Raw genomic sequence first — 27,656 nt, 5'->3', positions numbered from 1 at the left:
CCTTCCTTTTTCTTTCTTCTTCCTGGTGTTCTGGCTTCTCAGTTCCCATATTTATATGGATAGATCAGAGGGGAAAAAATATCTGAGCAGGTTGTTCTCCATTGTCCCAGCTCAGCTGAGTCAGGGCATTTTCACTGAGGCAGGCTTGAAGAGGGAGCATTTAACTCCATGCTGCCTGGTGCTTTTCCATATTCTTTTTCTATAATAAAAAAGGCAATTACAAAACGAGACCCATCATTTTAATTATTTTGTTCACCATGGGACTCATTACTATGGTTTTATGCAACACAGAGGGAGGTCTCATGAATCAACACGGCATGGAGAAAATGAATTGAAAATGGAATTGAATGTGAGAGGATCATCCTGAACACAGAAGTGCATTCAGATTAGCTCAGGCAATTCCGTTCACCATGGCTCTCAGCATTGGGAAAATATCATTACTCGGTACTTTACTTCCTTTCTGGAGTGACTAAGTGGTTGGGCAAGGCTCAAGATGCCATGTGACTAGTTTATTGTCATGATAGAGAAAAGGGAGAGTGGGTTTAGAATGCAGTGTGCTTTCTAAGGAAGCAGGGAGGCTGGAGACTTGGACTGTCCAGATTCAGGGTCCTTGTGGCAGCAGGATCTGAGGATGGCCAGGACAGAAGCCCTGAAACTACCCTGAGAGGGGAATGGGAGGGGCTAAGAACCCCAGGGACTTGATCATTTATTTTGGTGGAAAGTGATATTTTTGGTTTCTACATTTTTATAAATTAGACAGTGCCTCTCTGCTTCTCCTGGTTTCTTTCCTTTTTTGCCTGGTTTTGCATTCAGTCACCATGTTTATAAGTGCCTGTTACTGTATTTGTCTCACATTGTGTGAAGCAATCAGAATACAAAGGGAAATAAGATGGAGTTTCTGTCCTCAAGGAGTTCCCTCCTTGGTGTGCCCCTTCATTTCTCCCCCAGTGAAATGGCACTCTTCAGTTCAAAGTCCATTAATATCAACATCAAACACCCTCCTCCCCGCAACACACACACACTCACAGAGCTGGTTGTTGCTTAAAGATCAGTAGTGTAGAAATGAAACAGACCAGGACCCTGCAGAGCCTTCCTGGGGCAGATGCCCTCTCCTCCCTGTGTTCCCTGCCTCTTGTTTATAGAAAAGTCTTAGCCCCCAGGCCTTCCCCAAGTTCCAAAGAGCAAATTTAATCAGAGAAGTGAGAAAATGTAGAAACAAAGAAAAACAGTCAAGCAAGACAAAATAATAATAGCTTAGCCATCAAACAAAGTCAAGTTCATCCTCAGGGACTATAGATAATATCCTGAGCCACATCCTTGAGTTGCTTTGCAGATACTAAAACTCCCACCAGGTGGAAGAAGTTAACTGCTGACCACCAGCACATAGATCCCAGACCAGTTGGAACCAGAAGGTTGATAATTGAGACTCCCCAAACACCACCTGGTCACCTCACCACCAACCAATTAGAAGAATGTCCACGAGCTGATCAGGCACCCTGTGAACTTCTCCCTCATCCTGCCTTTAAAAACTCTTCCCCAAAAGCCATCTGGGAGTTGGGGTCTTTTGAGCATTTGCTGCCCATACTCTTTGCTTGGTGCCTTGAAATAAACACTGTGCTTTCCTTCACCACAACCCTGTGTCAGTAGATTGGCTTTGCTGCACATTGGGTGAGCAGATCCAAGTTTGGTCAGGTAACAAAAATACAATGAAACGTTCCGTTTTTTCTTTTTCTTTTCTTTCTTTCTTTCTTTCTTTTTTTTTTTTTTTTTTGTTGGTGGAGAAATCAGCCTAGACATTGGCATGTGTGATTTTGATGCTTGGCCAAGAGAGATGGTCAAGAAAGTGATAGTGGATCAAAGACTGAGTGTGCATGCCACGCATACTACCTCAACCATGTAACCAAACTTCAAGTGACCAGTAACAAACTGCATTATGCACCTCCTGATGGAACACAATGGGAAATACACATCATCTGAACCTAGTAAGGAGAAAGCAATCAGACAAACCCAGAACGTGTGGCATCCTACAAATAGCTGGCCTGGACTTTTGAAAATGTCAATGTCATGTGAGATAGCCACCGTCCAGGGGGCCCCTCAATGATCCTAGCTTCTTGGTGTTCATGCTGTTGTGTAATCCCCTCTCATGTTGACTAGGGCTGACCTGTGTAACTAACAAGGTATTGCAGAATTGTATGTGTATGTCTTCCCAGGCTAGGTCATGAAAGACACTGTGGCTTCTGCCTTGTTTCCTCTTGCTCAGTTGCTCTGGAGGAAGCTAATCACCATATCGTAAAAAAGACACATAAATAGTCCTCTGGAGAGGTCCACGCGGGGAGGATCTGAGACCTCTTGCCAACAGCCAGACCATCTTTTCAGCCATGTGAGTAAGCCACCTTGGAAGTGGTCCCCCAGCCTCAAATCAGACTTCAGATAACTTCAGCCACAGGTGACCTATGACTGACCCCAAACCAGAACTGCCCAGCTAAGCCATTCTCAAATTCCTAGCTCGCAGAAAATGTGAGTTAATAAGTGTTTAGAGTTAAGTCACTAAGTTTTCAGGTAATTTATTATACAGCAATAGATAATGAATATGTTGTGAAAGAAAATGAAAGGCAAAGGAATTATTCCAAATTAAAAGAGACTAAAAGAACACGGCAACCAAAGGTAAACATAACTTTTCATTGCATCCTGGAAATGAGGGTGACAGCTAACAGGATATGTGGAGGATAATTGGGGAAATAGGGTTAGCATTTTTGAATCAATGTCAAAATTTGGGGGTAAGATAATGCTGTTGTGATTAAGCAGATTAATGACTTTTGTTCTTAGAAGATGCAAATTGGAGTCGACAGGGTGAAATGTCATGATGCTTACAATATTTAATACTTTCCAATACAAAATTATATAGAGAGATAAAGCAAATGTGGCGAAATGAATTTTGATGAAGGTTATATGTTTATTGTACTACTGTTTTGGTTCTTCCATACATTTGAATATCTTAAAAATAAAAATTTGGGCGTCAATATGCATACAATTTGAGCCAGTAGTTAACTTCCAAGAATTTATCCTGGTGATGTAATTAAAGATAAGCACAAAGATTTAACTGCAAGAATTTTTATGATTACCTTTTCATAGTCGCCAAAACGCAATTTTGACATGGATATTTTTATTCTATTTTTTATATTTTTAGGCCTATATTCAACATACCCCTCACAATTAAAAATTCAATTGTCAAATATCTAAATATTCAATCAATAGAAGAATCATCAAGTTACATCAATACTATAGAATACCATTCTACCATCAAAAATGATACTGAAGATGAACAGTTATTGATATTTTAAAAACTTGCTGTCGAGTGAATAAAAGGGCACAAAAATCAGCGAGGATAACGTGATCTTATTTCTAGAAAATATATGTGTAGAAATACATGTGGAAGGATAATTCCATGCAAGATTCCACCCAGGAGCCATCTCTGGGTGATGGGAGAATGAGTATTTTATTTCCTTTTTGCTTGTCTGTGTATTTTAATTTTCTCCCATGAATATGCACTGACCTTGTTATAAGGGGGGGGGAAGGGTTATCATTGATTTAAAATGATAGAGACGCTGTTTTCATTTTGGTGTCATGTGCTTGTATGCAAATTGGCTGGTACCCTCACAAGAAAAATCAGGTTAACCTCCTTCATGAATTGTAGAGATGATGTGAATCTTGGTGAGATTAGAAAGAAAGATGCTTTGTTTCCCCAACAACTTAACGTACAGATGAAACCTAACCAACCATAATGAGTTGAATTTCTTTTCTGTGGTTAGTTCGTACATTCCAGTACAAAGGTCCTTCCTGTACCCTTACCCTGGATGCTGCTGTGTCTCAAAGATGCCTTTCTGGGAGTCCCTCCCAGGGTTCCGTAGTTTCCCCCTCCTCTCACACTCTCTGCAGCTGCTCCTGGAAGTCCCTCACCCTGGCGTCCCCTCTCTTGACCAACTGTATTCCCTGCACAGGAAGGTGAGAGGCTCCTCCTGGTTTTGCCCACTGCCCTTGTCAGTACCACTGGCTTCCACTGCTGCCAATGCCCTCTCCCAAAGCGTACAGACCCTCTTTTCCCCTTACTCAGAAAGGAGAAAACCACACGTGACCCCAAGGCTCATAGTCATACTTGAATCACACTAGGTATTACCCACTTTTACTTAGCCCAGGTGCCGAGACAAGATGGACTCTGAGTCCATCTTCCTTCCAGTCCCTGTGTAGAGATGGCTCCAAGCCTGAACCTTCTGACAGTGTCCGTCACTTTGCCTACCCCGTGGGGAACCTGCCTTTCAGTTCTAAACTGTGACCTCAGGTTCTAGCGATGGGGGGGCACATGCAGACTCATTGGGGCCAACAGCTCTGGCCTCATGGGTTTTCATTCAGCCTGAGGGCTTCAGAGTGGTTCAAATGCCTTCACATTTGATTATCACAAGTACTGTGAGGTACTGAGAGAGGAGACACTGGGCTCAGCAGGGAAGTGATGGCGCTGGGGTTGGACCTCTACTCAAAGGCGGCTGGTGGTGGAGAAGGTGGGTGAGCTTTCCAGGTAGACCTGGGTGCAAATCCTGACTTTGCCATTTATTATCCACGTGGTATTGAGCAGGTTATCCAAAGTCTCGAAGTTTCCTCATCAATAAAATGGAGACAAAAATATTTAGCTAATTGAATTGTGATGAAGACAAAAGAACTGGAAAAACAGGAAGGGCTCAATACATTTTAGTTTTCTTTTCTTTGTCCAGAGGTCTTCTGGCTACACCCTGCAGTTTCTCTCAGTAGAAACATTCTGGTGGGGAAGAGCACTCTCATTTTTGCTGAGATGGGTTAATGGCAGAAAAGAAGAGTTCCTGGCTGTGAAATGCAGTCACAGTTTGAGTTCCTATGAAAAATGCTCCTTGATTCTAGCGTGAGCATATGTGCTGAGACTTGCTCGTGGCAGAAGTCACCTGGAAGCCGGGGACCCAGCTGTGTGGACCATTCTGTTAGCTGCACAGCCAAGCTGTAGGATGTCAAGAGCAGAGGCAGGGCTGGCTTTGAAGCAGGTGCAGGCTTGTCATCCATCAGGCAACAGTTGAAGGCAATAGGGGTCCCACAGATTTTCTAGACCTTCCAGGTCCTGGGAGCACTGTTCACACTGGCATTAAATCACTGTGCATTTGCATAGATTATTTCCCACGGAGAATTCAGAGAGCTCACCTGCTCAGCACTTGGGGTTTCTGGGGGGTCTGTGAGGAGCCTTCAAGCTGTGCTGGCTGTGGGATGGGAAGGTTGGTTTGGAGGGACTTGCATGGTGACAGATCCACTGGGGTTTGCCCTGTCTCCCTTCCTGGGCGGTGAGGGCCCAGGGGGAAGCTGCTGGCCTGCCTGCAGTGACCCAGGCCTGGTCTCGACTTGCCTGTGGGGTAGGGTGTCGGGTGGAGAGACCATCACCAGATGCAGCCTTGTGTCGGCTTCTGGGTCAGAGCCAAGGTAACAGTTTGGGATATAAATCATACAAGACCAGCTGAGGAGTTAAATAAGCAAGCAGGTTGGGGATTCCACAGAACTGCCTGTCACAGAGCATGGTGGCAATATTTGCTTGGGGGAAGTTGAGCCAGAACTGAGGGACGAGCGATGATGTTTTATAGGGTGTCTTGTGACCACTGGCATGATAGGGCGTGGCCCGTTAAGGGACCAACACGAGACAGAATTATTCATTTTGATGGAAAAAAATGTTCACATATTGAGTTATGGGGAAGTCATTCTGGCTTATACATGGTTTAACTTGAACTTCAGGCCAACCAGAACAGCCTGTTTGTGGCTTATTAAACATGCATGGTACATCGGCTTTAACCATTAAAGAAAAGAATGCATTAACAAAGTCAAAATGGGTAACTGTGGTTCAGGCATTTAAAATGGAACTGGGTGGCCATTGTGGACATGGTTTCAAACATGTTTCTGTGTTACTGAGAACCTGAATTTTCTGAACTCTATCAGACTCAAAGACGCCACCAGCCATTCTCAAAACAATATCTGCTAGCAGCTGCCAGCTGCAAACTTAACTGTCTCAAGATTTCCCTTGGTAACTATGCAGCCGTTTATATCCCAACCCATCCTTGCTTAAAAAGCACCCTTACTTCTTGCCAGCTCCAATTATAATTCTTGACAAACAACTTGTGTAATTTTATGGGGTTTGCTTTTATAAGCTTTTAGTAGTCTGGTGGAACACAATCCAAGTGCTTCTTAAATCTGCGTCTCTCAGGCTATATTCCCCAGTTTGGCTCAAATAAAACTCTTTTTTCTTCCTATTATAGAGTGGCTATTGAGTATTTCCGCTGACAATTTTTATGTTCCTAACGTGGTGCCTGACGTGGTAGCAACTCACCAAATTCTGTTGAATAAGTGGGGCCAAAAAATAAAGGCCACCTTTATGCTTCTCCTTAGACCTGGTGAAGGGGCTAGTGTGGGAAACTCTTAACCTTCCTGGCCTCTTCAGACACAAATAAAGAAGTTCAAGAGATTATTTTTATTCTCTATGAACTGAGAGCTGTCATGAACCTTTCCAGATGAAATATTCGTCAAATAGATCTCTGGTCCCCCACCAAAAATAAGTTCTACTTCTGAATTCTAAGGAGGGCCAGAGCTTTCCCAGGATGTGCTCAAAACAGTGGTGAGATGGATTTAGGAAAACGTGAATGAGAGAGATGCAACTTAGCAAATGCTTTTCGTTTGCTGCCCTGGGGGCTGTAAATGACTGGGGTAGGATCTATGTGCTCCTCCGCCGGAACGTCGCCAGGCAGAGACTCACAGGGGAGAATCACCACCAGCTCGTGTGGTTGGGGCGGTGCCGGGTCACACAGGTGACCCGTGGGGAGTTTGCTTTTTGACTCCCGGTTTTGTTACAGGATCTGCTTTGGCTAAAAGGCTTGCACAAAGCGAACCTCTCAGAGTCCAGTGCAGACAGGTTTGTAGAGAGAGCTATGCCCAGTTTCCTCTCCCTGGATTTTTGCAAGTTGTTTTTGTGTATTTACTTTTTTATTAGTTTTTAATCAAATCTGAATTATAAGATAAAACCATCTCATGTTATTTTATGAAATTTGATTCACCTCTCCAGTCTGCCTGATCTCTTCTGATCCTAATTATGCAGTCAAATATTTTCAACATTTATTGAATATCTACTCTACACTGGGTGCTGTGTATGCTGCCTTTAATTTTCATAATAAGTCTAAAAGCAAGTATTATTAACCTCCTCATTTTAAAGGTTATGAAAGGGCTCATCAGCAACTTGCCAGAGATGACACTCTTAACACGAAGGCGGAGGTAGAATTTGAAACCAGCGTCTCTTTGCTCCCAGCCCGTGCCTCGTCCGGCTGTGCTACACTGCACTCCATGCCTTGTGCACATTGTGATCTACTTTGATGAGGATGCTCGTTAGGTCTTTACCCAAGTCACTGGTGAAGATACTGAGAGGCCAGGACCTGGGCCCAAGCACAATCTCTGCCAGTCAGAAACTCACCTTCTTGGCTTAAGAGCGAGCATTCTGAATTTCCCTGCTGCTTTGCTGTTACTGTATGTTTCTCCATGCCGACTAGAAAGGTGTCACAGCACGTCAGGGAGGGCCCTGCCCGAACAGAGGTACCTGTGCTCCCTACCTTCCTTACCCATGTAGCCGATCTAATTCTTTATTATTAAAGAAGGAAATTAGATTTGTCCACCATGACTTGTTGCTTAAGGAAACCATGCTGGACCCTATGCTCATGGTGTTCTCTTCCAAGTCTGCTTTCCCTGGTCTCCTTTCTCACCTCCTCCCTCTTCCTGCTGTCTCTCTCTTGTTCCCTAAGCATCTGAATGTGTCATAAGGGAAACACACAGTACAACAGTAAAGCACAAATAAGCGCTATAAAGCAAGACCAAAGGGTTTTAAATCAGAACAGGGAGACTGACCACGGGCAGAAAATAGAGTCCAGTTGTGCAGACTGTGAAGGTTTGCATACAGGAGAGCCTGAAGCTGTTTCCTAGCAGCTCACAGCAAAATTTGAGACAGTACGTTATATAATTCTTACCAAAAATTGGGGAAAAAAAGCTCATTCTGGTTACTCAGCAGGAAAAAATCTTTGCCTACTATTTAGTTCTACAAGAAAATATTCACATTCTGTTTCTTAAGAGTACTAAAATCAAATCTATATGCTCACCCTTCCCAGAATCTTGCTTCGAATTAACCTCATCCTTAGCTGTCAGAGGCTTGCAAAATCCATTTTCTTCCTCTTTATAAAAAAATGGAATTAATTCAACTCTGGTTTCTTATACTGTCAACAATGTTTGCAAGTCCCCGCAGAAGCTTCCAGTGTAACTTAAAATCAAGGAAGAAAAAAAGAGGTAGATTTTTCATACTGAAAATAATTGCATGCACGGGATATGCATTCGTCTGAAAAATTTGAGCACCTGCTATATGTGGAATTCAATGATTGGCTCAAACTTAAATCAGACTTTTAAAATATTAAAAGAAACTACGTTACTATGATATTTCATAGAGAAAATAATTTTGTTGAAGTAAGCATTTGGAGAATCCAAGTGTTAAGGTATTTATTGCCCTTCTCAGCAAATGAGAAAGAGAAAGTCAGGGAATATTTGCATTCAGGTGCTCATAGAAGCAGAACGAGAAAGGAGCACTGTTAGGGGGTTAGGCAAGAACAACACAGGTCTTACTTAAAAAACAAATACCATGTGGTCTCACTCATATGTGGAATATAAGACAAAAGCAAACAAAAAACAATATACAACTACAGCTATATATAAAATAGATATACAAGGTCCTACAGCATTGGGATCTATATTCAGTATCTTGTAATAACCTATAACGAAAACGAAAATATATATGTGTGTGTGTGTGTGATGGAAACACTATGCTGTACATCAGAAACTAACACAATGTTGTAAATCAACTATATATCAATAAAAAAGAAAAAAAGTCCAAAAAACAACAAAAATAAATAAATGAAAAAAACCAGCCAAACAAAAAACAAACACGCAGATACAGAGAACAGAATAGTGGTTACCAGATGGGAAGGGCGTGGGGGGGAGGACGAAATGGTTGAAGGGATCAGCAGTGCAGCGACGGATGGAAACTAAACTTCAGGTGGTGAGCATGCTGTAGTGTCTACAGAAGTCGAAATATAATATTGTATACATGAAACTTAATAATGTTATAAACCAGTAAAAATAATTAAAAACAAACAAATGATAAAATAGAATGCTGCATGCTCTGCTTCTTTCCCAGTTGTGAACTGTGACGTATACAAATAGTGCACAAGGCATGTAAGGAGATTTAGTGATAATTACAAAGCAAATACTCATTTATCTACCATTCTAGTCAAGAAAGAGAATACTGTCCATACCCCAGAAGCCCCCTTGTGACCCTTCTCCATCACGAACCTCTCCACCCAAAGACCTAATCACTACCCTGAATTGCATCATAATCATTTCCTTGCTTTTCTTTATCATTTTATGACCAATGTATATAACCTGAATCGCATTGTTTAGTTTTACCTGTTTTTGAATTTGATATAAAGGAATCATACTGTGTGTGTTCTTTTACGCCACAAAGAGCCATGTATCCTGGGGCATGTTTTGCTCGAGAATACTCCTAGGAGTGCACCATCTTCACATTTACTAACACTCCGTTGGTTTTCAAAGCGGTAGGAGGTGTACTTCCTCTCCTGCTCACCGTTTGGTAGGGCAAGAGGTTTCACTTTTGCCAGTTGGGAGGATGTGCAGTGTTACCTCCTTATTCTACACGTCTCTGATGACTGAAATAAAAAGTCCTCCTGGCAGATTTCAGTTCAGACACAATATGAAGTTTCTATCTTCCCCAAGAAGGTCAAGTATGTTTGAGTGCACAGGAAATACGAACAAGACAGGAAAAGCTTGTGATCTTTGGAGCTGACATTCTCAAGCAAGGGTCAGCAAACTACAGGCTGCAGGCCAAATCTACTCTGTCTGCCCTGGTCGGCTGCCTGGGTGGCCGTGCCCAGAGTGACCTTGAAAGCCACGTGTGCAAAAGCCTGACAGAATGAAAACACACTCCCCCACTGTGAATGAAAAGCAAAATTCTGTTGAATTAAACCATTCACATTTAAGTAATGTGGACACACACACGGGGTTCTGGATGGTGGCTGATGTAAAGATGTGCTGTGTGGTACAGAGATAGGGGAGAAGGAACAGCAGCAAGGGACCAGCTTTGGGGAGGGAACAATGAACGTGTGTGGGACACTGGAGACAGTAGACAGCTGGATGGATCTGTCCGTCTGGAGCTCAGGTGAAAGTTCCTGGCTGGAGAGAACAGATCTGGAGTCGCCATTATTCTAAAGATAATTAAAATGGTTAGTGACTGGGAAAGCCCACAACGCAGTTGAACATTTCTTTTCTCTCTGGGCACAGAGGCCACGTGCAGAGCCCCATTGTGGTGTGCCAGGCCTATTGAATTGTGGAAGAGTTATCTGTTCTGAAAAATGCTTTGTTGCCCTATGAACTGAACCTATAGGAAATAGGAAGGTACCTATTTCCTTTGGAAACATGAAGTGACTTCTCTTTTATTACCAGGGTATAAGCACGCAGGGACCATTCACAGCTAGTAACAACTAATGAGAACAGCTGCCTTCAAGCACCAGAAGATGTGTAACCCAGCAACCAGCTATGCTGAAAAGCCGGGAGAAGGAATCAGGCTCACCAGCCGCCCAGTTGCTGAAAATGTTCTCCCCAGGGCAGTGGCGGAGAGGGTGGAGCTGTTGGGCTCTTGGGCTGAGTGACAGTCCCTTAAACAAATCTTTCTGAATAATATAAGGTTAACCTGCATGTAGATTTATACCACATTGTTAATACTAAAGTATTTTAAAATAAATTATCATATAGAAAATAAATTGTATTTTTTTTTAAGTATAAAATTCTCCCAAAGTCAGACTCAAAAATTCTCACCACTGACCTTTGACGATTCTGGTGATTGCTGACAATACAAAAATCCACTCCCCCATTCCTATACCATTAAAGCATTTTTAAATTTCAAAAAAGAGAGAGAGGGGGAAGGGTATAGCTCAAGTAGTAGAGTGCATGCTCAACACCCAAGAGGTCCTGGGTTCAGTCCCCAGTACCTTGTCCAAGCAGAAATCAGTGAAGAAACCTCATTACCTCCGCCTCATAAAACAAACAATACAAGCAAAAAAGGGAGAGAATGATACCTGAAACAAAACAAGACATTCCATCAGCATATGTATCACTCATTTTAGACAATGATCTTGGAGGGGAAAGTGTTACCAAGTCCAAGATTGTACTCTTGGCATGGCAGGCCAATAAATCAAGGGATGAGTTGTTGGGGCAGAGAAGAGTGAGTTTATTCAGACCAAGAAGATGGTGGACTAGTGTTCCAAAGAATCATCTTGCCTGACTTAGAATTTAGGCTTCTTTTATACTAAAAGGGGAGGGGGTAGAGTCAAACACTCCCTGGTTCTGGTCAGCCTCCGGATGGCACAATGTTGATCTCCCTGACAGTGTGTAAGAAAGAAGCTTTCTGAATGGGGTATCTCTGGACCTTACAGGGTAACTCCGGTAGGATTCAAGTCTCCAGAAAGACAGCTGAAGCAAACAGACCCCTGTTGATCTTATTTGGGGACATTAGAATGAAGGACACTTTGTTGGCTTGAAATGGCTCAAATGCTTCCTTCACTCCTCAGGTCATGATAGAAGAATCCAAAGATATAGATGGTCTGTATAGTAACTAACCTGGTTTTTGGAAGGAAAGATGTGTCTCTCCATGTGTGCTTAATTTTTGCCTTCATGAACAAAAACCAAGGGGTAATCTGAGCCCACTCCTTTTCTCTCCACATTGCAGGCTGTGTTCACACTGATAATCCCATTAGGTCACCCTGATTGGTCCCTGAGTCTCACCTGCAAGCCACCTGAAGCAATCATTTTGAGAGTGAATACGGGCAGTTCTCACACACTTGAATGATGCATGATGAGAAATGATGGGAGACTGGTTTGCTGTACCTTCTCACTCCACGTGTCCAGTTATACCTACCACACAAGGTCAGCGAAAACATTTTCTTTCTACGGGCCAGTAGGAAAGTATGTTTAAAATTGGTTGTGTATATATACATTTTTAAGAAAACGTGGTGGGGGTTTTTTGGACACAAATCCCTGTCTTCTATATCATGGTGATGATTGTTGTATGAATATGAGAGAAGCTGCAATAAAAGAGCTGCAAATACCACCGCTACCTTTTCCTTAGATGCACAGAAATACCCAAGTGAAAAGCTTGCTAAGAGTTGGAAATTGTGATACAGGCATGTGTTACTGGAATTTTTAATATTACAAATAAGTATATAATATGTACATATATTTTGTATGTATGTAGATTATAATATTGGTGTAGTATAGCTGAAAGGAAAAAAGCCACTGTGGGGTTAAAATAGCCAGGCTATAGTCCATCCTGATTGACATACTTAGATGCTTACAATAGCAACATTGAAGTGAGAAACCCAGATTGTTAAGACTATGGCAGATGATGTTAAAGGGACAGTGTTCGAGGGGCATGTGTCCAATAGCCCTGAGGGTCTGGTTGAGGCAGACCTGCTGGCTACTGTATTTTATTTTTTGCTACCAGAGAGCCTGGAGCAGAGAAGGTATCTCTGAACCACACAGATCATTCCTCAGCCTGTGATACAGCCTGCAGCGGCACCAAACTGCCAAGGGGTTGGCCAGCTTTCCTGACATACAGCGGGGACATGTTCTGTGCAGTCCCCCCAACACACAAAGCATCTGAAACACAGGGACTCTGAGAACATTCAGGAGCTGTGATAGTGAGTCCAAAGTGGCCAAGAAGAATGATGCAGAGGTTGAAAAGTAATTTTTTAAGAAACTGAGAATTTCTATGTGAAATTTTTCATCGTGTTGATTCTGACCACAAAATTCCATTTCGGGAGTCTAAACCAGACACTATCTTTTGCAGAAGCCATCAGGGGTTTTCAGAGGCTCGTTGGCAGAGCTGAACCTAGAGGCTTACGTCCAGCTTTAGTTTTCAAGCGTGAACAAGTCCTGATGCAAGTCCAGCGGGCTGTGGGGGTCCCTGCTGCAGAGTAACATGGGTTTACTGGTGATAGGTTGACGTGGACAACATGATGGCGGTCAGAATCAGAGGGAAAGGGCACATAGGAATGTAAAACCTGTTCTTTGTACTCGGGTCATTCATTATCATGTTCAGCACCTTGCGGGTCTGAATCCCTTGGAGGCTCACACATATTTTTTGCTGCAGCTCTTACACAACTCCCAGAGGAAAGTAAGATGCTGCTGGTGCTCCAGGTCGGGAGCTCAGCTGAGAGGTGGGGAATTGTTTGAGGACCATTCTGATGTGGCCATGATGTGACCCTGGTGAATGCAAACACCTTGTTTCTGGGGGCAGTCAGCCGTGCCCTCAATGGGTTTTTACACTTATATAGGCTGATCGTTATAACAAAATGACAAACATGAGGATGTTTCTGTGTTGACTCATATCTGTGGCCAATGCCATGTAACTTAGAAGGGTAAACACCCAGTGTAATTGCAAACACATTTTTCTAGCAGCTGTCCATCATCATAGCGTGAGAAGTAGTCTACACTGTTTCTCCCCGCCCCCTCACTTTTTCAGAGTGGCACAATGGCAGACAATCCCACACAGACCAGTTTTCAGCAAAAGACCCCAAGTGGTCAGAGCTTCTGATGTGTTTCCTCAAAGAAATACGAATGTGAGGCTTTGCTATGGAATTAGTGGAGGACTCTCATGAGAGTATTTATCTGTTTTTGGACCCCACCCCACAAATACTCAGTATGTATATAAGACCCCAAGCTATACACTTCATATTAAATTATGCAGCACACATGTTCAGAATAAGTTCGAGGGGAAACTTGGGAACCAATTTTAATAATATGTAAACTAATTTATTAGTGCTGCTTCTCGAGAGTGTTTATCTCCCACAATTCAAGTCTTAGGGTGAGTGCATTACAGCACACTATCACATGGTAAGAGGCCACTCTGAGCCTTGGGCTCCCTGGGGAAGAGGGGACAGGTCCCCCATTTCAAGAAAATGTTTCAGAATCAAAAATATGTAGGTCCACAATAGCTCTGACATATTAGAGCTCCATCAGATGGCTCCAGCTGACAGAGAAGAGCTTTTACCCGGGACGAGGAGATTAAGTGGTTTGATCTATGGAGCTAGGGCATCGCTCAAAGAAGAATGCACAGCTTCTGAATAGGGCTGGTATTCTGTAAAGGCGTTGCTCAGACGACTCGACTGTATCTTTTCAAATATGTATGCAGTTGGTGTGATGCTCTTGGGATGCACACTGTCGTCTGTTATTCTGTGTGTGCAGCCGAGGAGCCTTAACTGTTAATACACGCGTGCTGACTTTGTGACTCCCTCCGATGGCCACCTCTGCCTGGGACCTGGGCATCCTAGTCAGCAAGTGCTGGGGTTTCCAGTGCACCGTAGGACGTCTCCACGTGCCCTGCCTGCTGTGGTGGGAGCAGCGGTCACTGCAGCCAGAGCGGCCTGTGAATTTAACGCTTGTTTTCTTCCATGGCTGCCTCGCCTGCTGCAGAGGAGCGAGCACAGTGCTGTGACTGGAGCACCCTGTGAGGTGCTGGACACTAGGAGCATGGTCAGTCACAGTCTGTAGAGAGTCTCCCTTCCGGATGCGTGGTTGACTCCTGCCTCGGGAACCCAGGGGTCCTTTGGGGCATAGAGGTTTGCGTGCGTGCTACCTGCTTACACCACAGTTCAAAGTCGGTGAGCTGGTGCCCCATTCTGACCGCATGAGTTTATGTTACTTTCAGGAGTAAGATGAAATACACCCACAGGTGAATTACGATCCTTTTGCAGATACTAAAAACCATAATGTTTACCTGAAAAAGGCCAAATTGCCTTCACTCTGATGGACGTGTTTTTCTGCCCTGCTCTCAAGGAGTGATGGGAACTAGTATTTGTGCTTTAGCGCACCTCTGCTAAGACCAGCCCACTCACCCCTGGAAGCCCCTAAAGCTGCAGCAGGGACTCGCGGACTGTGGGGTAGTGTGGGAGCAGACAGTGCTGGAAGTGACAGATAACTTTCCTGAGATGTGCGACGTTTGGCATTTTAAAGGCATTCCCACAGATCTTTGTGGTGATTATGTTCACCACCTTCATCATAAGTGGGAAGCGTTAGTTTCCCACTGCGGGTGAGGTTATCAGACAGTAAATACAATGTATTGAGGACGGTTGCCCTAGAGAGTGTTTACCTTGAACCCCCAGCATATTAATGAGATCGCTGCTGGGGGAATACATTTGAAGTACGGTCCAATCTCCCTAATACCACTTTAGTGAGAAGTCTGGGAGCCTGCAAGCATCCATTTTTATCTTCTTTGGATATGTCCTCTTGAAAATTCAGAGGTGACAATGTGGTTTTGTTTTGTTGGAAGGATGCCAAAGGCCCCACACGGACTAAAACAGACCTCGTCAGAGGCTGGTCTGCACCATGCATTACAGAGCAGGTGTTGTTTATTTTTTTATTTTTTGTTTTGAGGAGGAGATAATTAGGTTTATTTATTTATTTTTAAATTATAAAAATGGAACATAATATAAATGGTAAGAAAAATTGTCCTATGTCAGTGGAAGAGGGCTGATCTCATTGCTAACCTCTCACTAAGCTTTTGGCTCAATTCAAGCATTAGGTTCTACTTGCAGTATGTTTCGTTCCTGCCTCATTTACTGCTAAATTAGAGGGTTAAAATTACAATTATAGATGATTGGGAATGTCAACAAGTGTTTGATGGCTGATAACTCTGGATATTCAGGTCAAACATGGACCCAGAATTAATAGAGAGACTTAATGAGTAGTACCTTCAGACTCTAAGTCCACAATCAAATTGAAACCTGGCAGTTTGATTGGATTTACTTGGGGGTAGTGGCAAATTCTTAATCACTCTTTGACTGCATTGTGCTCTACAGAGCAATTCTTCATATTTTATTGCTGCAGCTTTCTTGGTGGGGGCAGGGAAAGTAATTAGGGTTGGTTATTTATGTAGTTGATGGAGGTACTGGGGGTTGAACCCAGGACCTCGTGCATGGGCATGTGCTCTGCCACTGAGCTGTGCCTCCAACACATACTGCCCCCCGCCCCAATTGCTGTATCTTGCTTTTAAACATATACAAGATTTCATTGTTTTGTTTTCTCTAATGAGAACAAAAATCATCAACTATTGCGAATGAGTCAAATTCCTAGTGACTGAGGCATTCGTACCATAGCTTGTTTTGTCTTATTTTCATCCTGACACCTCATCCTTACCATGGAAAATTGGCAATAGTTCATCCTGCAGTGAGTAATAAGTTCAGGATTGTCAAGATAATCAGAGATATTGCTGAGATGCACCATGCATTAGAAATGATAGAAATGGTCTTTATTGGCATTATTAACGTCATGACGGAATGTCCCCATCCCTTACTTCACAGCTTCTAGGAGCACACTTCTCTCTGCCAGCCAGCATTCATCAGTAGGGAAAAGCAGTGTTTTGTCTTCACTGTCCATTTCTTGGCAGAACATGCTGAAAAGATGTTCACTCAATAGCTCCAAGTTGATGGTAATTACAATTTTCACGGTTTCCTTTAACATACATTTGCAATCAGGAGGCATCATTACCATAGACTGCTAATTAACCTTTGAAAACCAGGCAGTATGTGGATTTCCACTGAGGGGCTATCCTTCTAATCTTGTAAGAATCTGGGCCTCTGTCAGAGTTGAACACAATACATCACCAGTCTGTATCATGGCTCCAAAATAACTTTTGACTAAAACATCTCTTCTCCTGTGGCTTTCTGTATTACGGTAACACTAAGTTACCAAGTACCTCCTTCATATACATACTGTACTGCACCGGCTGAAAAGTGAAACGTTGCAGGCATGATGGTTTGATGAGCATCTTCTGTCACTGAAATGCAATTTCCATCAGTGTTTTTTTTTAATATTTTAAAATTTTTAATTGAAGTATAGTTTAGGTAAAATATTTATAATTTATTTAAGTGTGCAATTAAGTGATTCAAAATTTTTAAAGATTATACTCCATTTACAGTTATTATAAAATATTGGCTATATTCCCCATGCTTTTGAACATATCCTTGTAGCTTATTTTACACTTAATTTACACTTAATAGTTTGTACCTCTTAATCCCTTATCTCTATATGCCCTTCCTCCATCCCCTCCCCCCACCGGTAACCACTAGCTAATTTTTTTCCCTCCAGCAAGTATTCCATACGGCTTTTCAATGTATTTGCATCTCTATGTCAGTACCCAGTCCTATCCCCACTGTGTACTTTTCTGTTTGGTTGGTTGTTTTTGGTCTTTATGTTCCTCCTGCTGCTTGCCAAGGGCATGTACTACTACTACTAAAGCTTTATAAACTCCCTGTTCCCCTCTCTAAACCCTATTTCTCTTTCTCTCCCAGCCTTCTCTTGACTACTCACTTAGAAATAGTAAAACCCCTCTTTTTCCTAGCCCTGTGGTTCCTCTCTCTGCATATGTCCTTGCCTTGGTCCAAAAGTGTATTTTTTACAGAGCTACACTTAAAAATTAGTTTTATGCATTTATTCTTTATCAAATTACTAATCGTCAGTGTAACATCAGTATATAATAAGATCCTCATTGTAGTCTAGGCCAAGATAATAGTAATTCATGATGTCCCCATTGTTGAACATTTAGGTTGTTTTCAGTTTTTCACTATTAAACATAATGTTGCCAATGCACCTGTAGGGATAGTCTTTCTCTTCTGATCAACTACGGTATATCCTTACGTTAGGTTCACAAGGGCAGGCTTATTGACGTAAAGGTATCAATACCCTGACGGCCTTTGATTTGGGGTTGGCATAATACAGGCAAAGTGTACTGGTGTGCCGTTTACACACTCCTGACCTTAAGAGGGGTAAATGGACGCACAGATGCAGCAGATGCAGACTGCCCTTCCTGCACGCACTCTGGAGGAAGTTCACGCCATGGTTAGAGTATAACCTTTCATTTTTAGTCAACCTCTGCTCTTAAACCTTAGAGGTGCATAATATAAACTTCCAAGGTTGAAGGTCACATGACAAAGAATTAACCGCAAAGACTGGCTAAAATGCTGTCATGAGAATAGCATACTTGTGCCCTTTTCAGCTTATGACCTTTGTCACTGTCATTTAACCTTATGAAAGACAAATGTATTTAAAAAGGCACTTGCAAGCAAAATAATATTTTATTGAAAATTCAGTTACAGTACTTTAAGACTTTTTTCATATAATAAAGAAAAATAAGTTAAAAGAAAAAGAACAGACTCAAGTGCAGATATTTAGTTTTCATTCAGACAAACATCATTTTGAAAAACAAAAACCCACAGCTTAATTTATTCATGGTATAAGCATGTATTTTCCTATTTGTTATCACGAAAACTCTAATGGAATAATTTTCAGAATGATTTTTCAATACATCATCTTTCTGGACCCAATTTAAATAGTAAATTAGTACCAGTATCTAACTCACACAGTAGTGTTGTGTGTGTACATGTATACATAAGAACTAGGTGACCTTAATATAAAATTTTAAGAACGAGGGATTTGTCACTTCATTTTATCATAGGGCAGTAAATCGCATTTCTGAAGCTGTTCTCTTATCTCCTAGGTCAAAACCAACCACTTTTAGACAGCTGTTCAGCTCAGTGGGCATAAATAAGATTGGTTAATCCTACTGCCAAAATATTGACTGTTATAGTCAGCCATTTAATGTTAGGAAGCACCTTGTGATGCCTTTTGGATCAAAGTCTCTCAAGTTTTCTTATGAAGGGGAAGCTAGTTGAGCTAAAAAGATTAAAATACTCATTTTTTAAGAGCTCATTTTATAGTATCAGTGGTCCATATTTTTACCAAATTATTTTATTCCTCAACAGAAAACATTCATTGAGCCATTGGTATCATTTAAGTAATTGTATTTATCATTTCCATTAGCTCTATTAAGTCTCTTCTCCATTCTAAGTGAAGAAAGGCGTGGGTACATGTATCAGTAAGAAAAAAACGCACCACTCATGCTAATTCTGCCATCTGCCACATGTTAGCTCCAGGAGAGGAGCTACAGGTGAGCTGGAGCCAGGCCTGTGCCTTGCCACAGCTGGAAATGGCACTAATGTAGAACTTTAACATCTCAATTAATATTGGGGCACCACTTTGCAGTTAAAGAGCTTTTCTGTAACTATTGTGAAAATACTGAATGAAATTAGGCCATGTTAGGACATTTACAACATGCAAACTGCATAAAATGCTTATAAAAATGTTAGGTGCATCACCTAGACAGGAGACAGAAATTGTTTTAATAAAGGAGAATCCAGAGGGCACATAAAACATAACATGGCATTTGCTAATACAGTACTTTTTTCATTTTGTCAACGCCATACAACTTGGTCTTTAAGTAAGAAAAAATTTGTTCTTATTTATTCAACTGTAGAGAAATCTAGCCATGTGGGGAAAAGAAGATCCTCTGATTAAAAAACAAACAAACAAACAATGTCTAAGAACCAGTGTTTTGACAAGTTGACTCTGAAATTGGTGGAACCCCTTTGGCTGTAAGGGAACAGTGGTGACTGACTTAGCTCAGAGGTCATCAGAGGTAAATAAAGCCATCCTCTCTCTCTTCCACTCCAGGAGCAGAAGAGGCTCTTAGGCACCTGACTAGCTTTCAGAGAAGAGGGTACATCACTGAGGTGGCAGGAGAAACGCTGAAGTCATTTCAGCCGTGGAATGGACCAAAGATGCTGGATACAAAATTTGACAGGTGCAACCACTCTCATCTTTCCAGGCCCCAAAATAAAGTCGACAGCTGGTTTAATCAAAATATCTTCATCTTCTCCAAGAATCTTCAGAAAATGTTATGACTCATTAAAACTAAATTTTCAGAGGAAAAATAGTGCCCATTCTTTTTGCAAATAAAATACATCATCAAAAATTCTTAAATAAGAGTGCATTTATACTTATCTGTACATAGTGTTTCTTGTTAAGAATTAAAATTACTCTTTCCCTTCTCAACCCCTCTTCCTTCCTGCATTTCAAGTTTCCTCTGTGTTTAAGTACTGATAATTTAGTGAACTGCGTACTGGATGCCAGTTCAGCACTCAGTGCATAAGGAAGCCTGGTTGATAATATACTCAACACTTGTTCACTGAATTTAAAATTTATATATTGCTATGATCAACTATTTGAAATTTCACTGAATTTGATGCATTCCATAAGGAATATAAACAAAGGTCAAAGTATAAAAATAAAATTTCACACACAGACGAGAAATATTACCTGAAGACAGTTGACAAACACCTAACAGTGCTTTCTATTAAATAATGGTTTTTAAGTCACTTTATGCCAAGTTATACATTTTTTTTAAAAAAACACCTAATTTACTCTTAGCTTCAAGACTATATAAACATTTTAAACGGCGGTTACTTTTCCTATAACTTCTGCCGCATTTCCCACTATGACTGAAGGCTCAACGTAACAGATTTGACATAAAAAACATCACAATTATTCGTGATACCTAATGCAAGCATTTTAAAAAAGTTTTGATTCTTATGAATTTGTACCAAAATAAAGCTTCTGATATATCTTTAGGATTGTACTTGATGACTTGTTAGTAATGTTCAGCAAAAAATACTTGAGCTAAGTTAACATTTACATATAAAAATATAGACTATACCCCCTACAGTGATCTGGGTGGCACTTTGTAGTATTAGAAGTTAGAGCACACCAGCCTGACTAAAAAGCACAATGAGTGTGAAAGGACGAATTTAAAAAAAAAAATCAGAATTCTCAGTTTTAAACTTAACCATTTCATCCTCCATGCTCACTGAGATTATTTGATATGGTCAATAACTGGGCTTGAAGAGGATGGAGGAGCTGAAAGTATTTCTCTGGAAGAAGCCTGGAGCGTCTCAGTATCTAGTAGAGAGATCATTATCATCTCGGTCTTCCCCAGGCCTGAGCCTCTTATTCTGCCCACTCAGATGAGTAAAAGGCTGTGGTAAGAAAAGCCACAGGCTGGCAAGAAAGCACAAATCCTGCATCTTGTCAGCTCTGTTTTCTGCCTTTAGGAAAAGACAGTGCCTACAAGGCTAGAAATGAAGAAACGGTAAGGGGAGCTCGAGCCACAAACAGGACAGCTGAGCACCCTCTCCCAGCCGGCAGTTAAGCCAGCGGGTGGTTTCTATTCTACTTCAAAGAGCATCGCTTCTTTCCCAGGTTGAGGCTTAAACGGCTGTAGCGCAGGCTTCTTAAAGAGCTCCCCGACTTTCTGCTTGGGTCACGTGCACTCGTCAAACATCATGACTTTCAAAGTATGAAAATGTAATTACATAGACTCAACACTAAGGTTAAACTGAACGTAACTTATTCTTTCTCTTGAATGTGATGGGAAAGACAAAACATCCTGGACTGCGAATCAAAAGATCAGGTTCTCTTGAGCTCAAGGCTGAGTGGTCTTGACCAAGTTACTTAACAGTCCTGGGTATCGATTTCATCAGGTAAAAAAAGAAAAAAAAAAGGAAATTGTATTGGATAACTTTTCAGGTCTCTTTCAAATTTGGTTGAAACACTAAGTCAGAACTGTGCACAGTGCCTCCTAGTTTTCATTATGAAGATCAGCTACTATCACAGAGTAGTGCAAATGTAACACTGGTTTGGGGGATCTTCTGATGCTTACATTATGGCTAATGAGAGTTTTCTAAATTTCCAGGGGCTAAACGTAAGTATTTGGCTCTCTAATAAAAACATAATCGACATATTTTTCCATTACACACAAAGTATACTTTGAAATTCACCGGGATGGTCAGATTTTAGTTACCTATATCTTTCTTTAATTCTCTTATTGTTGAAACCCTGTTCTCCCCTCTACTGGGTGGCAAGAGAGTAACATGGGGGTAAAAGAGAGAATCTTGGTTAAAATATTTCTCATTGAATGAAGAATAACAGAAGTATTTTTACTCTTTAACTTTTTAACATTTTAATTTTTTACACTTTCAAAACTAAGCTTTTTTAAATTGCCGGTAATACTTAAAACCAAGAATCTGTTGTAGTTTATCAGCACTGGTAAAGAAGTACAATTTACTGCCAAAGTATCAATCTGCTGCCAAAAGAAAACTGTTTGGTTCTATTTATAAGTATGTGGCAATGTATTCTACTAGTTCTTATTTTAATCATTTTCAGACTAGAAACAAAAGTTGAAGACTCACAGTTCTGCTACTACTATTTCAAACCAGATGTAAAGCATGTTGAATTCAAATTTAGTGAGGGATTTTGTGGAGTGCCAGCTGTCACTTTGGGAGTAGGATAAATAATTTCTTCCACAGTTACGTATGTACCTAACAAGAAACCAACAACTCCAGTGAAGGCGATAGAAATGTTTTTCAGGATCATCCATATATTGTAGTGCTCCTTAGAAAATGTAAGAATTTCCACCAAAGGCGGCAGGATCAGGGCCAACGTGCTGCTGCTCACGGCTCCGACGAAGGAAATCACAATGTCTAAGCGAGGAATCAGAATTGCACCAGCACCTAGAAAATGCAAATGCAAATGCAAATGCAAATTTCTCTTATGTAAACATTTAATACTTTCATGAATAGTAACTGGAGATATTTTCAACACACTAAAAGTAATGAATGCAAGAAGGCACTACTAAACTATTGTTTGTGGAAGAATCTGTCATGTTTTGTTCTGAGCCAAAAATGAAAACAAAGAAAGAAACCAAAACAGTTGAGTGTTATTTCTCGGACTTGGACTTATCAACAGATTTGCTTCCACCTTTTAATTTTTAACTCTGAAATTTTGGGTGAAGAAGTTTGGATAGTCTATTTCCAAAGTATTTTCATTACTCTGCACACAGCTCATTCTTTTTTTTTTTTCTGTATGTATATGTATATGTATATGTGTGTGTGTGTGTGTGTGTATATATGTGTGTGTGTATATATATATATATATATATATATATATATATATATACACATATTTGTATAGTCAGTTTACAATGTGTCAATTTCTGGTGTACAGTATAATGCTTCAGTCGTACATGAACATATATATATATTTGTTTTCATATTCTTCTTCACCATAAGTTATTACAAGATATTGAATATAGTTCCCTGTGCTATACAGTATGAACTTGTTGTTTATCTATTACAGCTCATTCTTCAATGCAGAAAACATGGGGTGGTATGATATAACCAAATTATTAAATAAATGAGAGAAGAGATAGCTATTCCTTACATTAGAATTCAAGTTAACAAAAATAGAAGAAACAAGGGAAATAGAAAATCATTATTAGCAAACACTACAGTAATAACTACTGCAGGAAAAGTCTCTGAAGGACGCCAAAATCAGTGGGCAAAAACTGCACAAGAACAAGATACCTGCATAGCTTCAAAATATCTCCCTACAAGATACTCACTAATTATACAGGGAAAAAGAGTACCTTTACAGTGGAGACATCTGACAGACACCATCCTAACCAAGTGATCAAAGTTAACATCACTAGTAATAAGACACATTGATACCATGATGTGATGTATTGAGAAGTGCAAAGCATCACCTATGGAATTCCTGTTAAAAATGGTTAACTTCAATCTAATCATATGAAAGCATCACACAAATCCAGATCAAAGGAAATTCTACAAAATCACTAACACTTCAAAAACGTCAAGGTAAAGAAAAACAAACAAAGGTAAGAACTGTCAAGACCGGAGGAGACCAAGAAGACAAGACAACTAAATTTAAGTGGGACCTTGGATTGGTTCCCAGATCAGAAAAAGTTTTAGTGGGAAAACTGGCAAAATCACAGTAAAGTCTACAGATTAGTTAGTAGCACTGTATCAATGTTAAGTTTCTTGGTTTTAATAATTGTATCATAGTTTGTAAACTGTGAACATTAGAGGAAATTGAATAAAGGATTTATGGTAATTCTACTTTCTCTTATAACTTTTCTAAGTTATTTCAAAATGACAAGTTAAAAAAAAAAGCACCATTACTGTTAACAGAGTTTCTTCCGAGCTATTGACAAGTTTCCCCTAAGTTTCAATCTGGTGCTTTTTTGATCTTTACCTTATTAAAAGGTATCAAGAGAAGGTTTGCAAAAACTGAGACTCATATTCTTTCTCCAAATTGTCCTGAAATGGTTCATTGAATGATTTCTTGAGGTTTGGAGCTGCCACCAGAAATAACAACTGAGTTTGCTCACACGCACGCGGTGACAACTGCACCACCACTGCCATCAGTGCTGACTGCATCACCCGACTCTCCATGCATGTGTTGGCTTTCCCTCACTTGTCTTCAAAAGATACTGATTTTCTCTCTTATCTTTGTTATTCCTCTCTCTTATTTCTAAGTTTACTTCCTTTTGCTTTTCTCATTTCTAGCTTCTTTTGTCTCTTACTGAACTTTCTGTGCAATATATATAATTCAATTTGTGCTCTTTGTAATTGTCTTGAGTTTGCAGACTACTGGTTTCTTTACTTCTTCATTTTTAGTTTATGGTTTTTTTTTCTCCTCCCCTATTCTCTTTGTGGCTCTCAACATTTTTCAAGAGGATGTGGGATTAATTTGAAACCACCACGCTTCCTAGAACCACACATTATTGTTTACCATTTTTTATTTAAATTACTATGAAAGCTAAAACCCTAAAAATTATTTTTGAAATTATAAACCTAGCCTCACACCTATAGGACTGAAGTATAATGAATCTTCCTAAATACAATAACTGACTTTGAGGGAGCTGCAACTCTAGACAGGAAATAATTTATAAAGTGGATTCCCTATTTAAAGGATGCTTGCTACATCCTTTTAGTTCTTCTCTCAAGGAAACTAACTGTAAGGCATAAGCCTACTTACACTAGGTGGCAGTACTGAACAGGACAACCAGACAAGCATGAGTACAGCCTTGCCATCTGAAGACGCTTTCATTTTGAAATCCATTTTTCCCCATTAGTGTTTTTCAATAATCCAGGCTGATACTAGTAAATCAAGTGGGATACTGTTGGAAAAACAATGTGGAGGAATACTATACAGTATTTTAGAATTTATTCATTCAGACTAAAACTCCATTTATCAAACACTTCTAAATCATGAAATTTATCAATTAGATAAAGTCATCCTTTAAGTGTTACATAACCAACCAGTCGATATTTGCTAGTAAAAGTGGCCTGAAATGTTTTTTGGAAATATTATTAGTAGACAAGAAAGACGTATATACACATTAGGCAAATCCGACACAGAAGAACTCAAAATCACAAACACAATACGTAAAAGGATGGCTTGGGATATGGAGAGTTTACTCATTACAAATGTCCACTATAGGTTTACTGGAAGTAGGCTGCCCTATGTCATTCATAGACAGTTATTTTGAACAGATGTATTGAGCACTAATTAAGCTTATTCAGTGTTTCCCAAAACTGTATTATAGAAAAAAAGAATGTATCCTTAAGGCACAAAGCTTCCTCTAATATGAAAAAAAAGAGCCAATTTAAGTCCATTTTTTTTGCATCTAAATGGTGAAAGCAGATATATCAAAGAAAAAAATAAAGTGCTTGATATTAACATCAACAACAAAACTGTGGGAAACACGCTAGCATATACATTTTAACTACACAAACAGTGAATGGTCCTCTCCATATAGCTACTTACTCTAAGACAGAGTATTAGGATAAAGAATGGTACTTTTTCTCATCTGCAGTGGCAACTAACTTAGTATTTTTTTAATGGAGGTACTGGGGATAGAACCCAAGACCTCACGCATGCTAAGGCAGGCGCTCTACCATTGAGGTATTACCCCCCGACCCCTGCGCTGGCAACTAATTTGAATGAAAGATTTTAGTGTTTTTTGTTAGTATTTTAGAAGCTACTAAAGATTTGTGCTTTATGCAGTCATTCTAAAAGGAGAAAGCATACTCTCAAAGCCAAGGACTTTTCAAATCAGAAATAGTAGAAGGATCAATGAATTGGACAATAACAGAAATAAGTAGTATTTAACGTATTTTGCTGATTCAATTTAAACATGGAATCAAAATACTGGTCTCAAGTCAAAATGTAATAGCTTTTTCTATAGATTCACTTTGAAAATAAAAGGCATTTATTACAGTCAATGGTGGCCCCTGGCCACTTCCTATCCACTCTTCTTCCTCATCTGTGTGAATCTACTTAGCAGGTAAGTGCCTACAGGGAACACGCAGGAAGAGTCTGAGCCATCTTTTCAAGCTTCTGAGTTCCATTAAGAAGACACTGTGAAATGAGGGTTCAAATGCTCAGTGGAGACTTGGACATAACCCGTGTAACCCACGCTGATATGCCCATGACGCTGAAGACCCTTACTATGTGGAGTCAGTGCTGGGGAAGGATTATGGAACAGTGAAGATACTCAATTTTCCACGCACGCCCAGCCGAGCCTCATCTCTCACTGCTGGTGCTGCACAGCCTGCTCTCGGAACATTACGAGGTCCTGTCAGCCCTCCACATGTTCGTCAGTAAGGAGCCTGCGCCTGAATCTTTCCCAGTGCTTTGAGGAACAGATACAGAACAGCCCTGTCATGAATACCAGTTGGCTTTTACTTCAGTTTGGAAGGATGTGCCGAAGACGTAAACAGAGCTCGGCATCCGATGCTGTGTCTCACTGAGGCAGAAAGGAGTACTGCATGGTTTGTGTTCTCTCTGTCCTACTACCCTCATATACAGTTAAGTAGCTTTAACTATCTTCAACAAAACAAAGAAGCAGCAAAGAAAAGGCTGCACTCCTCTGTGCCATGAACTCAGCTCCTGAGGAAAAGCCCTGGCTTCTGGCAATGAACTCCCGGCAGCAGATGTGCAGCATGGTCTGTCCCTCAGTGGATGGCGGCTCGGCACAGGACAAGCAGCCGCTGTGCAGGAACAGATGAAGTGATCCAAGTGCCGGACCCCTTAACACCCTCCTCAAGCTCCTTTCAGAGAGTTTCAGTAACTAGCTTTCAAAGGAGATGTACTTTCACAATAGAGCTGTCTTCCATCTATCGATAAAAGGACTTTGAAATAAGTCTTTTTATTTAGTACAGTTGTCAAAATATCAATAAAAGCAATGCATAAAAAATATTCTGAAACGTTTTAACTTAACTTTTTCCTACTGAACGTTTCATCAGTCATCAGAGTAGGGGCGCAGTAACTTCATTTCTCAATGTGATTTGCTTTATTAGTTGACATAGTTTGTTTAAATGATTATTTTGAAAGATAAGTTTCATCTACTTTCCCCAGCTTTGCTTTTTCTTTGAACAAAATCTAATACACCCAGTTCTTTAAATGTAGGTGTAAGTCCAAGCTGCTCAAGGCAATTTTCAGAGTTGCCCGGAATTTCTAGGTCTACCATCCTCGAACCTTGAATGGGCCAAGATGGTTATTCATATCGTCCAAAGCTGCGTGTTCCCCTGAAAACCAGTAATCTCGTCCGTGGTATCATTCTAGGCAATGCCATTAGTTAGCTCAGTGCTGCAGTTGTATTTCTATTTGTGGTTATAATAGAAGTGGTGACAATAATGATGGCAACAACTTCTACCTACTTTGCTAATAATTGGAAATGTCTCATCTTC

At 40.6% G+C, this 27,656-nt stretch overlaps 1 protein-coding gene and 1 long non-coding RNA gene across 4 annotated transcripts in view; one reads left to right on the top strand and one right to left on the bottom strand.

Moving 5' to 3' along the window:
* Positions 1-2,567: 2,567 nt before the first annotated feature.
* On the top strand, positions 2,568-19,853 carry LOC106729309. Its single transcript, XR_001365685.2, has 3 exons — positions 2,568-2,664; positions 11,882-12,078; positions 19,720-19,853. It is a non-coding gene; the product is annotated as an uncharacterized LOC106729309 (long non-coding RNA).
* Positions 18,472-27,656, bottom strand: part of SLC36A4 (solute carrier family 36 member 4) — a 45,865-nt gene continuing 36,680 nt past the window's right edge. For 2 of the 3 annotated variants that reach the window (XM_032488341.1, XM_032488343.1), the window contains one exon: positions 18,472-22,613. In XM_032488341.1, the coding sequence (XP_032344232.1) occupies positions 22,306-22,613 (308 nt within the window). In that variant the 3' untranslated portion in view covers positions 18,472-22,305. The remainder of the gene's footprint in view (positions 22,614-27,656) is intronic. The other variant, XM_032488342.1, reaches the window with a different exon arrangement.

Source organism: Camelus ferus, chromosome 10 (assembly GCF_009834535.1).
Source record: "Camelus ferus isolate YT-003-E chromosome 10, BCGSAC_Cfer_1.0, whole genome shotgun sequence".
NCBI lineage: Eukaryota > Metazoa > Chordata > Mammalia > Artiodactyla > Camelidae > Camelus > Camelus ferus.
The sequence above is the reverse complement of the archived record's forward strand: the minus strand, read 5'-3'. Positions and strand labels throughout refer to the sequence as shown.